This window comes from Scyliorhinus canicula, chromosome 14, assembly GCF_902713615.1.
Source record: "Scyliorhinus canicula chromosome 14, sScyCan1.1, whole genome shotgun sequence".
NCBI lineage: Eukaryota > Metazoa > Chordata > Chondrichthyes > Carcharhiniformes > Scyliorhinidae > Scyliorhinus > Scyliorhinus canicula.
In genome coordinates, this window is record NC_052159.1 from 61,366,578 (window position 1) to 61,380,193 (window position 13,616).

At 43.7% G+C, this 13,616-nt stretch overlaps 1 protein-coding gene across 4 annotated transcripts in view; it reads right to left on the reverse strand.

Annotated features, from left to right (window-relative positions):
- Window positions 1-3,372: 3,372 nt before the first annotated feature.
- Window positions 3,373-13,616, reverse strand: part of LOC119977269 (protein THEM6-like) — an 81,575-nt gene continuing 71,331 nt past the window's right edge. For 3 of the 4 annotated variants that reach the window (XR_005463148.1, XR_005463146.1, XR_005463147.1), the window contains exons 5-6: window positions 7,326-7,789; window positions 3,804-3,987 (exon numbers count right to left, since the gene is read on the reverse strand). Coding sequence is in view for 1 of the 4 variants with exons in the window: in XM_038818010.1 (XP_038673938.1) it covers window positions 3,760-3,987 (228 nt within the window). In the remaining 3 variants the exon portion in view is untranslated. Of the gene's footprint in view, window positions 3,988-7,325; window positions 7,790-13,616 lie in introns of all 4 variants that reach the window. The other variant, XM_038818010.1, reaches the window with a different exon arrangement.

Below are 13,616 nucleotides of genomic sequence, written 5' to 3' on the forward strand. Positions count from 1 at the left end.
TAAGGGAATAGTGTAGAGGGACTTTAGAAGGGTATCACAGGACGGTGCAAGATCGTGGGCTGAAGGGCCTGTACAGCGCTGTTATGTTCTATGTCACTGAGCACCTGCAGGGCGCTTATGGAGCAAGGTGAGCAACCTCTCGTGTTAGCGATAAAACAAGATAGAACAAATGAACACATGGCTCGAGAGATGGTGGAGAAGGGGGGGCTTTATATTTCTGAGGCGCCACGACCAGTTTGGAAGACCTGTACAAAGCAGGTGGGTTAAAGCCTTAGCAGGACTAGGATCAAGATCAGGGAGGTTTGCTAGTTCTGCTGGGGTGTGGTTTAAACTAGCTTGGCAGGGCTATGGGAATTAAGTTGGAGAGAAAAACAGCTGGTAATGATGGGGAAAAAATCAGCATGTGAAATTGGAGACAACGGAAACAAAGGCATCAAAAAGGTCAAAACACAGAAAAATGTTAAAAAGGCAAATTAAAGTCACTGTTTTTCAAACTTTTTTTGCTCGGGGCCCATTTTTACCAATCGGCCATCCTTCATGACCCATCCTGTCCGACCTTCGTGACCCACGCCAGCCGACCTGTGCGACCCACGCTGGCCAACCTTCGAGACTCATGCCGGCGGACCGGTGTGCCCCATGCCGGCCAACCTTCGCAACCCACTATTTTCACTTACCTTTAATGCGACAGGTGAGCCTGCTTGGATCACATGATTTCCCTTGCTTTGTTATTCAGTGTTACATTTCTATTATGACTTCAGCTAATGATTTAAGATCTCACTGCATCGGCGCAAAAAATCAAGAGGTTGGTCTTCAACTGTCTGGAGGGTTTTAAACTTTCATTTGCATATGCCTCCTTGTATATATCACATAAGTGGCAGACTAATACTGCTGTGCTACATTGGATCTCAAAACTGGCTGGTGAGCTGATGTAAATAAAAGGTTAGTCCGTAAGCAGCTCATATCACAGCTCATTGTTCTTCTTGACGTTTGCAGCTGATTCCTGAACAATCAGCCAAGCACGAGTGCTAGTTTGTTACAGTCCAAAAAAGACTTGAAACATGAAGGTTTTGAGAAGGTAGACCCAGCTAATTTGGAGGCAGTGGAGCATGGAATGAAGCATCAGAAGGACCAGCATTAGAGGACTCTTCAATGACAGCTGCAAACCACATCAGAACGCAAAGTAATCTCCTTTAAGCATCTCACTTTGTCACTACTAGTGCCCACATTTTTCCATTGAAAAAGAACACATCTTGAACTTCATAATTCATCAGTCTTCCTGCTTTTACCAGCTCGCCATCTCTACCATGCTCTATGAATAAGTGAATGCAAATTAAGTGGCTCTATCATTACAAACAAAAAGTAACAATGGTCACCTTACTCCTTCACATCTTATTTCTCCTGGGTGTCTAAATACTCTTTATCTCATTGTTGTGCAATCAGAAATCAGTATGATACTGGGTGATGACATTTGGCGTGGAAAAGGCTCCTTATGACGCCTGGAGAAGGAATCCCGTAGGCTCCAATGCTGACAGCTTGCTGTTGCCTCTTACAATATGTGGTGCTCTAAGAGGATAGGTAAATGCCTGCTGTCTTCTGAACTGGCAATTTTTGCAGATCAACTTCAGCTAACATATTTCTCTTGAATCTTTGCTGACCAATGGAATGTCTGGTCTAGGCAACTATCAGATTTGATAGATTGTATTTATTCCAAATGTCGGAGATCCAAAATCATCCTATCCCTACTGTCTCATTGAAGCTGCCATACACTACACTGGTGTATGAAAGTGAAGACTTTCCATGATGTTGTTGCTGTAAGATATACAAACGCCTGCACCAGTCATTCCTGCATACCTGCACTGTCTCACAAAACGCATTGTCTCCCATAACTAAAGTGGCGATCCTCCCCAGAAACTCTATGACTACTACTCAGTGGGGGCCAGATTTCTAATAACTTGTCTCCCCTCTGATCCTGTCTTTCATGGGTTCTGCCAATATAATATTGGTTGCACTAGGTGAGATCCAGCATCTGAAGCACAGCTAAATTTGATGGAAGGCATTTTGAAGCTCATTGTACAAATTATTGGTAGTTGTCAATTTAATGCAGAGTAGTAAGTAAACCTTTAGAAAGTTAAGAATATGTTGTTGCCTAGAATAGCTAAAAGAAGCCACTGTGGCCATTGTTACCTTGTCTGCCAGTCAGCTCGATAAGCCTTTTGTGCACAGTTTGAGAGAGAGCAGCATTTTGTGCCCGCACCATCTCCTTCCACCCAACTCAACACAGTTGTGAGACAATTTCTACCATGTGCATCAGTCTTTCTCCTTTGCTGCATTTTATACAGTTTCCCAACAGCTGTCTTACTGAAAGTTTGGGCTTTCCTGTCACATCTGAATTTCCTGCTCCTTTTTTTGGTGTAACTCCTTGTTCTTCCAGTGGAAAACATTCTTTAGGAGTTCCATAAAATCTCAAATAAAACACTTTAAACCATTAAACAACATTTAACCTTAAAGAATGTTCACCACTAACATCCTGATCCTCTGGCTGACACTTTAAAGTGAGTTCTGGTTTTTCCAACTGCACCTGAAGTTTCATCTATGACTTGCCCAACTAGTGCCATGTTAAACAGGAGGTTAAACACTCCAACACCAGATGATGATAAAGATCTGACTCCACAAACAACAGATGGGGCCAATGTTGAACTCTATCTCTGAATGCAGGAAGATGCCAGTAGTGTTTCTTCAGGGTGATTCCCAGCAGATAATTTCTGTTCTTCATTTTGTGTCTTCACCTACAGTGCTGGACCAAGGCCTGTGCCAGGATATCTGAACCATTTTCAGGCTTTATCTACAAACTGCTGGTGTCAAGCAGGCACTCTGCTGCAGATTTCCTGTTTTGGACAGCAGAAAATCGGTTTGCCTCTGCACAGCTGCTGGCTGAAAAATCTGCGGGGCCAGGAGGATCATAAATAAAAATTATGGAACCAGAAAGAAAAGATAAGCTTTTGGCTTTTTTTTTAAAGTGACCCTTTAAGGGATGCTGCTTAACTCAATGTCTGGTACAATAAAATTAGCATGTGCGGTGCTTATCAAAATTACATGCAACTTTGATTTGCTTATATAATTCACTTGTTTTGGATAAGAGTCTTGCATGATCAATTAAAGACCTGCCTGAATAATTAAATCAGGCAGGCAAATGGGTGCTTACCAGCTATTCCTCTGCGGATTTATTCAGGCCAGGAGTAAATGGACAGCAAATCCCCTCTCCACCGATATAAATTAGACTGGTCCAAGTATGGAAATTATTGGCAACAGAAAATCATATTGCAGCATTAGTGATAGATATCACAGCCATAAGGAATACATTAAACGCCGAGGTAAGATGTGTGAATATAGTGATTTTAATAATACACATTGACACAGATCGCCACCAAACATCCAGAAAATGCTGAATATAATTTCTTCAGGTCAGTAAAGTTGTATATTTGTCTATTCAGCAATAAAGATTTCACAAGAACAATACAGGTTCTAAGGAATGTACCATGTGAGGTCACTGATTTATAATGCAAAGCTCATCTCAGTGATTCTAAACTTTTCCTTTGAAACATAAATAAATTATTTGATAAAAAGCTTAAATAAAATGAAACCTTCAACAGAATGTTGAAATTTCAGTGACACACCATTGCTAATATCACCACGGAGCTCTACTGTTCCTATCTTTTGATTGTTTGCCCAGGGCTGTTTGGTATTGGTGCTGAGATCCCTCTATGCTTTCAGTTTTGCACTACTGGCCAAGTTGTATTTGATCCACAGCTGTAGCTCTTCAGGAAAATCTGGGCATTCCACTTTCCTCTTACACAGGATCTGCAACAACTTGTCTGGGGAGCTGTACAATACATTCTGTCGACACAGCATGGTGGCACACACAAAGCTGTCCCTGCAGGAGATGAATTCCTGCTCGATATAGAAAGCCTTTTCATCCCAGCAAAGAATCTGTTGGAGAGAGAATACACATTTCAGTAATAAAGTAGTTTGTGTCCTATCACAGTTACACTGATTCCATTCACACAGTTTGACAAAATGGATATTGTATGGTAAATGAACACTTAACAATTTTATGAAAATACATCTAACCACCAGATGATGATCAAGAGCAGTCACATAGATCACATGATACCCTTGATTTTGGGAGATGTTTAGGTGTGAGAGTAGTTGTGTGTTCAGGAGATCTGTATAGTTATAGCATAGTTTATTTAGCACTCCTTTGTACTTAGGAAGACGTTTGAATCTAGTTATAAGTAGTGTTAATAAATTATTTTCATAGAATTTACAGTGCAGAAGGAGACCATTCGGCCCATCGAGTCTGCACCGGCTCTTGGAAAGAGCACCCTACCCAAGGTCAACACCTCCATCCTATCCTCATAACCCAGCAACCCCACCCCACCCAACACTAAGGGCAATTTATCATGGCCAATCCACCTAACCTGCATATCTTTGGACTGTGGGAGGAAACCGGAGCACCTGGAGGAAACCCACGCACACACGGGGAGGATGTTCAGACTCCACACAAGCAGTGACCCAAGCTGGAATCGAACCTGGGACCCTGGAGCTGTGAAGCAATTGTGCTATCCACAATGCTTCCATGCTGCCCCATTAGCTTTGTTAATCAACATAGATTGATGATCTTTGTTGAACACGACACATCAAGAAACAGAGAACATCACATGATACCAGGAGAACAGGTAGAATAGAAAGGTTTAGTGAGAAAACTGAATGAGTGAGAGAAGAAAAAAATCTCCGTGCGAAAAAAATACTTGAAGAAAAAAAAAATTCAACCAGGCTCCGATCTCAACGACCTCCTAGAAGCTAGTACTGTCGAAAAAAACTGCCCAATGAAGAGCGATGGAAGGTTTGCAAAATTCATGCTAATTTCAGACATTGGGTAAAGTTGATGTTAACTGGAAAAATTTCAAACAGCAGTTTGAATTATATATCTCTGGCTTTGACCTCGCAATGGCCAGCGACCAGCAGCGCTGTTCTTAACAATGGCTGGAATGCAAGCTTTGGAAATTTTCAACTTATCCGCTTTGAGAATGAGGATGAAAAAAAATATATATAGCAAGTACAAAATATTCGACAAGCATTGTAAGCTTCAGATTACTGAAACTTTTGAAAGATATATTTTTAGGCAAAAGAATTCAGAAAACAGGTGAAACACTGAACTGCTTTATTACAGATCTCAGGCAAAAAGCACAGACCTATAACTTTTTCCATTCTATTAGACTCCTGGCGGCGCGATCAAATAGTGTATGGAGTTAGAAGCAAAAATCTGCGTGAGAGATTACTGAGACAATCAAAGTTAACGTTAGAAGATGCCATTAGTATATGTTGTGCAAGCGAACTGGCTAAAAATATATATTCTGAAATGATGGTCCATGAAAATGTGTGGCCGACGCAATTGATGCTGTGTTGCACTTGAAAAAGCACATTACCAATGGTGGCAATTTTGTGTATGACGTGTAAGCGTCATGGCCACGTCCACCAAGTAAAAACAGTTCTGCCTTCTGTAAAACCTATGTGAAGTGTCACAGACCGAATCACTTTGCTTCTCAGTGTAGGACGGGAACTACATTGCAACAATTTAAGAAAATGGGTATAGTTACTGAAGGAAGAGCTGTACAGGAAATAAGTTCGAACAAATATGAAAATAAAGTGAGTAAACCTGACATTGTGCAAGAGGAATACAATTTAGAAGACTCTTTCTTTGTCAATATAGTCGAAAGTGTAAATAAAATTCCACAGGCAATTTCTGATGCAGACAATTTTAAATCATTCATGATAATGATGATTGGCCAATTCCATTAAAAATTAACGGAACCAATATTCAAATGGAACTGAATACTGGTGCACGAGCTAATTTAATCAAACCGACATAGTCAAACTAAAAAATAAATCCCCAAATTGAAGAAAATGTCTGTCGGTTATGTGACGACAGTGGCAATGTTATTACGACAATGGGGACCTGTTATCTAACGGTTCAGGTAAAGACGAGAAGATACCTAGCAAATTTGAGATTGTAGGACCTAAATGATCTTCATTGTTAGGTGCTCAGGCATGCGAGCTGCTGCAGCCAGTGAAGCAAATTCACAGCTCAGACAAGATCTCAGCCAATGTCAAAGACCAAATTGAAGCCACTATTGACAAGTTTCCTAATGTGTTTCATGGAATGGGAATGTTTCCATACAGCTTAAGAGTGAATGCCAGGCCAGTCATTTATCCACCAGGAAGGGTACCAGCTCCCTTGAAGGAACGCTTAAAACTGGTACTTGACCACATGCAGCAGCTGGGGATCATCACAAAGGTGGAAGAGCCAACTGACGGGGTTAGTTCAACAGTGTGCGTTAAGAAAGCAAATGGCAACCTAAGAATCAGCATTGATCCTAATACCTAAACCAAAATATAAAGAGGGAACACTACCCTATTCCTAAACGTAAAGAGATCACGAGTGAGATGTCAGGTGCCAAAATATTCACAACACTGGTTGCATTCAGAGGGTTTTGGCAACTTAAGTTAGATGAAGCCAGCAGCAAACTATGTACTTTCAATACTCCATATGGAAGGTACTGCTTTAATCGAATGCCTTTCAGTATCATAACTACATTCAAAATATTTAATTGAGCGGTGGAACATATGATAGAAGGGATTGAAAGTGTGAGAGTACATGTTGACGACATTATCATATGGTCAGAGAACGAAGAACACAATGCATGACTTCTTAAAGTCACGCAGCAAATTGAAATGTTTTGTTTAAAACTAAATAGAGCCAAATGTCAATTTGGTGTCTCCAAACTCAGACTTAGGTAATCAGGTTTCAGCTCAAGGTATGCAGCCAGACACTAAAAAAGTTGCAGCTATCAACGACATGTCTTCTCCTAAAGACAAAAAAGCGGTTTTGAGAATGTTAACCGTGGTACACTTTCTGGGAAAGTTTATTACGAATTTATCATCACGCACTATGGTTCTGAGACAGTTTTCACGTGGTCTAAAGAATAGAAGAATGAGTGGTCTGACCTAAAGACAGCACTCACCACTGCACTAGTCCTGAATTTCTCTGATCCAAAGCATAACACAAAGATACCTACCTATGCTAGCAAAGATGGCATAGGAGCTGTGCTGCTGCAGCAAACATGTGATGGGCAATGGCAACAGATTGCGTATGCATGAAGAGCGATGACACCAACCGAGCAGCGCTATGCCCAAATAGAGAAAGAATGCTTGGGTCTCATTACTGTGATGGACAAATTCCACATCTACGTGTATGGGTTACCCACCTTTACAGTGGAAACTGACCATTGTCCTCTCGTATCTATCAAAAGAAACTGTGAATGACATGTCTCCAAGACTCCAACGTAATGAAACTTCAGAGGTATGACTTTGAATTAGTCTACATCCCGGGTAAAGAAACTGTTGTAGCGAATGCACTATCGCGTGCAATTGAAGAGCCAGGGATGACAGATTTGTTCAGGTAATCGAAGCTCAGGCATCCCTGATTAAGGAAAGTCTACATCTCTCTGGTGAAAAACTGAAACTCATCAAGGAAGAAACATCCAAGGACAAAACAATCCAACATGTGCTGTATTGCATGCGAGATGGTTGGCCCAAAGGAAATTGTTCCAATTACAGAAACATTTGAGCAGATCTGAGCATTGTAAACGGATTCCTGCTTAGACAACACCGGATTGTAATTCCGACTTTGTTGAGAAGCATGATCCTCAGCAAGGTGCATGAAGGCCATCTGGGGATGGAAAAATGCAAGTCAGTGCATTGGCCAGGTATTATTGAAGATATTAATAACCATATCGCAGCATGCAAAACCTCTCAGAAAAACCAGTCACATCAGCAAAAGCAAACACTTACGCTGCATGAAATAGTAACGACTCCGTGGACAAAGGTCGGCATTAATCTGTTTGTCTTTAGTACTGCGTGCAGTTCTGGTCACCACATTATAGGAAGGATGTGGAAGCTTTGGAAAGGGTTCAGAGGAGATTTACTAGGATGTTGCCTGGTATGGAGGGAAGGTCTTACGAGGAAAGGCTCAGGGAATTGAGGTTGTTTTCGTTAGAGAGGAGAAGGCTGAGAGGTGACTTAATAGAGACATATAAGATAGTCAGAGGGTTAGATAGGGTGGACAGTGAGAGTCTTTTTCCTCGGATGGTGATGACCAACACGAGGGGACATAGCTTTAAATTGAGGGGTGAGAGATATAGGACAGATGTCAGAGGCAGTTTCTTTACTCAGAGAGTAGTAGGGGTGTGGAACGCCCTGCCTGCAACAGTAGTAGACTCGCCAACTTTAAGGGCATTTAAGTGGTCACTGGATAGACATATGGATGAAAATGGAATAGTGTAGGTCAGATAGGCTTCAGACGGTTTCACAGGTCGGCGCAACATCGAGGGCCGAAGGGCCCGTACTGCGCTGTAGTGTTCTATGTTCTATGAAATTATTGTCTGTTAGTCATAGACTACTTCGCGAACTGCCCAGAGATGATTAAATTACCCCTTACCAGTTCGAAGGTGGTCAAAGGCTACAAAAGAGATCTTTGCAAGGCTTGGAATACCAATAACTGTCATGAGTGACAATGGTCCATGTTTTGACAGCTGTGAGTGGACAGAGTTTTCACAACAATATGATTTTCAGCATGTCACTTCCAGCCAACTTCATCCACAATCTAATGGGAAGGAAGAAAAAGGTGTGCACATAGCCAAGCAATACTCAAAAAAGCACTGGATTCAAGAAGTGATCCACACTTGAGCGACACCACTAGCGACTGGATTCTCACCAGTTCACAACTGCTGATGAATCAAAATCTATCATGTTTATCTATAGTAAATCCTGCCAATGACGATGCTGTACAGAAAATGAAGCAAAGCAAGCAAAATCAGCAATATTATTACGACAGGACAGTGGAGGATGTAGCAACACTAAACCCGTGAGATCATGTGCGGGGACAACTTCCGACTGGAGGTTGGTCTTGCATGGCATGTGAGATTCATCAGACAGCTCCACACTCGTACATTGTTCTCATGGACGAAGGTGCGAACCTACAAAGGAATCGTAGAGGGCTTCTCAAAGTAAAGAGAGCTCAACCTGTATTTCTGCAAATAAGAGCTTTATAAAGATCTACTTAAGACAACTTCTACAGCTCGACAGCGAGATATTGTGCCTGCAGCGAAGACAACGACATCTATTGAACTACCACGAATTAGAAGTTCAGACGTGTACAAAAGAAACCAGACAATTTGGAAACTTTTAAAACAACGAAAAAAAATTGTTAAGAAATGGACAGTAACCATTCAACCACGTATAGAACATATAATGCTCATATCATGTAAATATGTTTGTACAAGTCTCCAAACAAATTCAAAGAAAGGGGGATGTGACAATATGGATATTGTATGGTAAATGAAGGGTTAACAATTTTATGTAAATACATCTAACAACCAGATGGTGATCAAGAGCAGTCACATAGATCACATGGCACCATTGATTCTGGAAGAAGGTGTTTAGGTGTGAGAGAGCGTAGTCGTGTGTTCAGGAGATCTGTAGATATAGTTATAGTTTATTTAGCAACCTTTGTACTTAGGAAGACATTTGAATCTAGTTATAAGTAGTGTTAATAAATTAGCTTTGTTAATCAACATAGATTGATGTTCTTTGTTGAACACTACACATCAAAAATTATCAAGAAACAGAGAAAATCACACCCAGCACAGATATACTTGCAATGAGTGCAAGCCAAAGACGGGGCAATGACATTGCAACTCTGAATCAACCTTAACATTCAAACAACTGACAATGATATACTGAGATTATTTTTGTTCAGCTAGGGCTGGATAGGGTAAATAATGCTTGAAGGATCTCATTCTTAACTGTTAAAATGTGGGGCAGATTAATGTAGCACGTGTCGTCAGGAAATTAAATGACAGTGAATTTTCAAAAGCGTGACTATGGATGCACTGTGGAAATAAAGGACATGCTGAATTAAATGGTCTTTTTTTCATTCCATGCTAATGTTTATAAATTGCAATAAAAATCACAATTTCTACACTGAACTGGTGTGTTAAAACAGATGTCCGTCAATTGAAGTATGTTGGATGATCCTGAACTAATTTGCCCTTTGCAAAATAACCCAAAGCATACAATCAGTTCTAATGACAGGATTGCATCAGACAGTAACAGCGTTCAGCAAATTCACTGAAGTCTATTCCAAGGCAAGAGGCAGAGCAGTTTATGTGGAACAGACACATTACAGCAGTTGTTTGATTGGGTCGTAGCAATTTTTTTTTTAATAAACATTTTATTGAGGTATTTTTTGGACACGATAAACAATGTACATGAAACTATAAACATAGTGCAAAAGCCGTCTCCCTCCCTTACAGGTCCCACCTTTATTAACCCCTTACTCTAAGCTAAACTAACCCCCCCCCCCCCCCACACTTTCTGCCGACGATTAATTTTCCGCGAAGAAGTCGACGAACGGTTGCCACCTCCGGGCGAACCCTAACATTGACCCTCTCAAGGCGAACTTGATTTTCTCCAAACAGAAAGCTAGCCATATCCGATAGCCAGGTCTCCAACTTCGGGGGCTTTGAGTCCCTCCAAGCTAATAGTATCCGTCTCCGGGCTACCAGGGAAGCAACGGCCAGAATGTCTGCCTTTTTCTCCTCTTGGATTCCTGGGTCTTCCGACACCCTGAAAATCGCCACCTACGGACAAAGCGCCACCCTTGCCCTTAACACCATGGACATGACATCTGCAAACCCCTGCCAAAATCGCCTAAGCTTCGGACATGCCCAGAACATGTGGATATGGTTCGCTGGTCCTCCTGCACATCTTGCACACCTGTCTTCCACCCAAAGAATCTGCTCATCCGGACCACTGTCATGTGAGCCCGGTGAACGACCTTAAATTGTATCAAGCTGAGTCTGGCACATGTTGCGGACGCGTTGACTCTACTCAACGCAACCGCCATAGACCATCCTCTATCTCTCCTCCCAGCTCCTCCTCCCATTTGTGCTTCAGCTCCTCGGTCTGCGTCTCATCTGACCCCATAAGTTCCTTGTAAATGTCCGAGATGCTCCCTTCTCCTACCCACCCTCTGGAAACTACCCTGTCCTGAATCCCCCGTAGCGGTAGGAGCGGGAAGATGGACACTGTTTATGTAGGAAGTCCCGCACCTGCAGATATCTGAATTTGTTTCCCCTCGCCAACCCAAACTTCTCCTCCAGCGCCCTCGTACTCAGAAAGCTCCCGTCTATAAACATATCCCCCATCCTCTCAATCCCTGCTCTCCACCATATCCGGAACCAGCCTCATCCATACTTCCCAGGGCAAACCGGTGATTATTACATTGGGGACCAGACCGATGCTCCCTCTGCTCCCACATGTCTCCTCCATTGCCCCCAGACTCTTAGGGCCGCCACCACCTCGGGGCTGGTGGAGTACAGTGCCGGCGGGAACGGCAGAGACGCAGTTACCAACGCTCCCAAACTGGTGCCCTTGCATGAAGCCTCCTCCATACGCTCCCATGCCAACCCCTCCCCCACCACCCAATTCCTGATCATGGCTATATTCGCCGCCCAGTAATAGATACTAAAATTTTACAGCGCCAGCCCGCCCTCTCCCCGACTCCGCTTAAGCATTACCTTCCTTACCCAAGGGGTCTTGCCCGCCCAAACAAAGCCAGAGATCGCTTTGTTGACCCGTTTAAAAAAGGACCGCGGAATAAAGATGGGGAGACATTGAAACACGAACAGGAATCTTGGGAGGACCGTCATCTTCACCGTCTGTACCCTCCCAGGTGATGACAACGGGAGCGCGTCCCATCTCCGAGAAACGCCCTTCATTTGGTCTACGAGCCGGGCCAGATTTAATTTATGCAGCCGGTCCCATTCCCGTGCTACTTGAATGCCTAGGTACCTAAAGCTTTCCCCTACGAATCGAAATGGCAGCTCTCCCAGTTGCCTCTCCTGTCCCCTCGCCTGGACTGCAAACATCTCACTTTTTCCCATATTTAGCTTATACCCCAAAAACGGGCCAAATTCCTCTAGAATCTTCATGATTTCTTCCATCCCCTCTAATGGGTCCGATACATACAGAAGCAGGTCATCTGCATAGAGAGAGACTGTTTCCCACCCCTCCCCTCACACCAGCCCCTTGAGGCTCTCAGAGCAAGTGCCAACAACAGTGGGGAGAGGGGGCATCCCTGTCTCGTCCCCCCGGTGCAGTCTAAAATAGTCCGATGTTGTCCTATTCGTCCGTACACTTGCCATAGGAGCCTGATACAGCAACCTGACCAAGTCAATAAAGCCCCGCCCAAATCTGAACCGTCCCAGTACCTCCCACAGATAATCCCATTCTACCCGATCAAAAGCCTTTTCTGCATCCATTACGATCACTACCTCCACCTCCCTACCTTCCAGGGGCATCATGATCACATTTAACAGCCTTCTTACATTGGCCACCAACTGCCTCCCCTTAACAAAGCCCGTCTGGTCCTCCCCAATAACGTCCGGAACACAATCCTCAATCCTGGAAGACAATATTTTGGCCAGCAGTTTGGCGTCCACATTCAACAGGGATATCGGCCTGTCGGACCCACACAGCTCCGGGTCCTTGTCCCGCTTCAGAATCAGCAAAATCGTGGCCTGTGACATCGTCGGGGGCAGCATCCCTCTTTCCCTTGCCTCATTGAACATCCTCATCAACACTGGCCCCAATATCCTAGAGAACTTTTTGTAAAACTCCACTGGGTACTCGTCCGACCCCGGGGCTTTACCCGCTTGCATGGCCTTCAGACCCTGCATGGCCTTCAGACCCTCCACTATCTCTTCCAACCCTTCTACCAGCTCCCCGCCCACCTTTGGGAAATTCAGCCCCCTCAAGAAGTGCCTCAATCGCTCCGGCCCCGTAGTGGGTTCCAACCTATGCAGCCAACTGTAGAAATCCCTAAATGCCTTATTCACCCCTGCTGAATCTCCAACCAGGTTCCCATCTCCGTCATTTACTTTCCCTATCTCCCTGGCTGCCTCCCTCTTTCTACGCTGCTGTGCAAGCATTCTGTTGGCCTTCTCTCCATACTCATAGATCGCCCCCTCACCTTTCTGAGCTGCTCCACTGCCTCCGTGTGGTTAACAAGCTGAACTTGCCTATCCGCCATTCCCTTAAGAGCCCTGCCACTGGGGTCTCCGCAAATCTCCTATCGATCTGGAGTATCTCCTCTGCCCTGTCCACCTTCTCCCTATGGGCCTGTATCGAGATCAGCTCCCCTCTGATCAACGCCTTCAGTGCTTCCCAGACCATCGCTGCTGACATTTCTCCCGTGTCGTTGACCTGCAGGTAGTTCTGAATACATTTCCTCAGCAGCTCGCACACCCCTTCGTCAGCCAAAAGCCTCACATCTAACCTCCATTGAAGGCACTGGTTACTATCTTTACTAACCTGCAGGTCAACCCAGTGCGGAGCATGGTCTGAGATTGTGATCGCCAAGTACCCTGTGTCCACCACGCCTGCCAGTAAGGCCCTGCTCAAAATAAAGAAATCAATCCGGGAGTACACTTTAT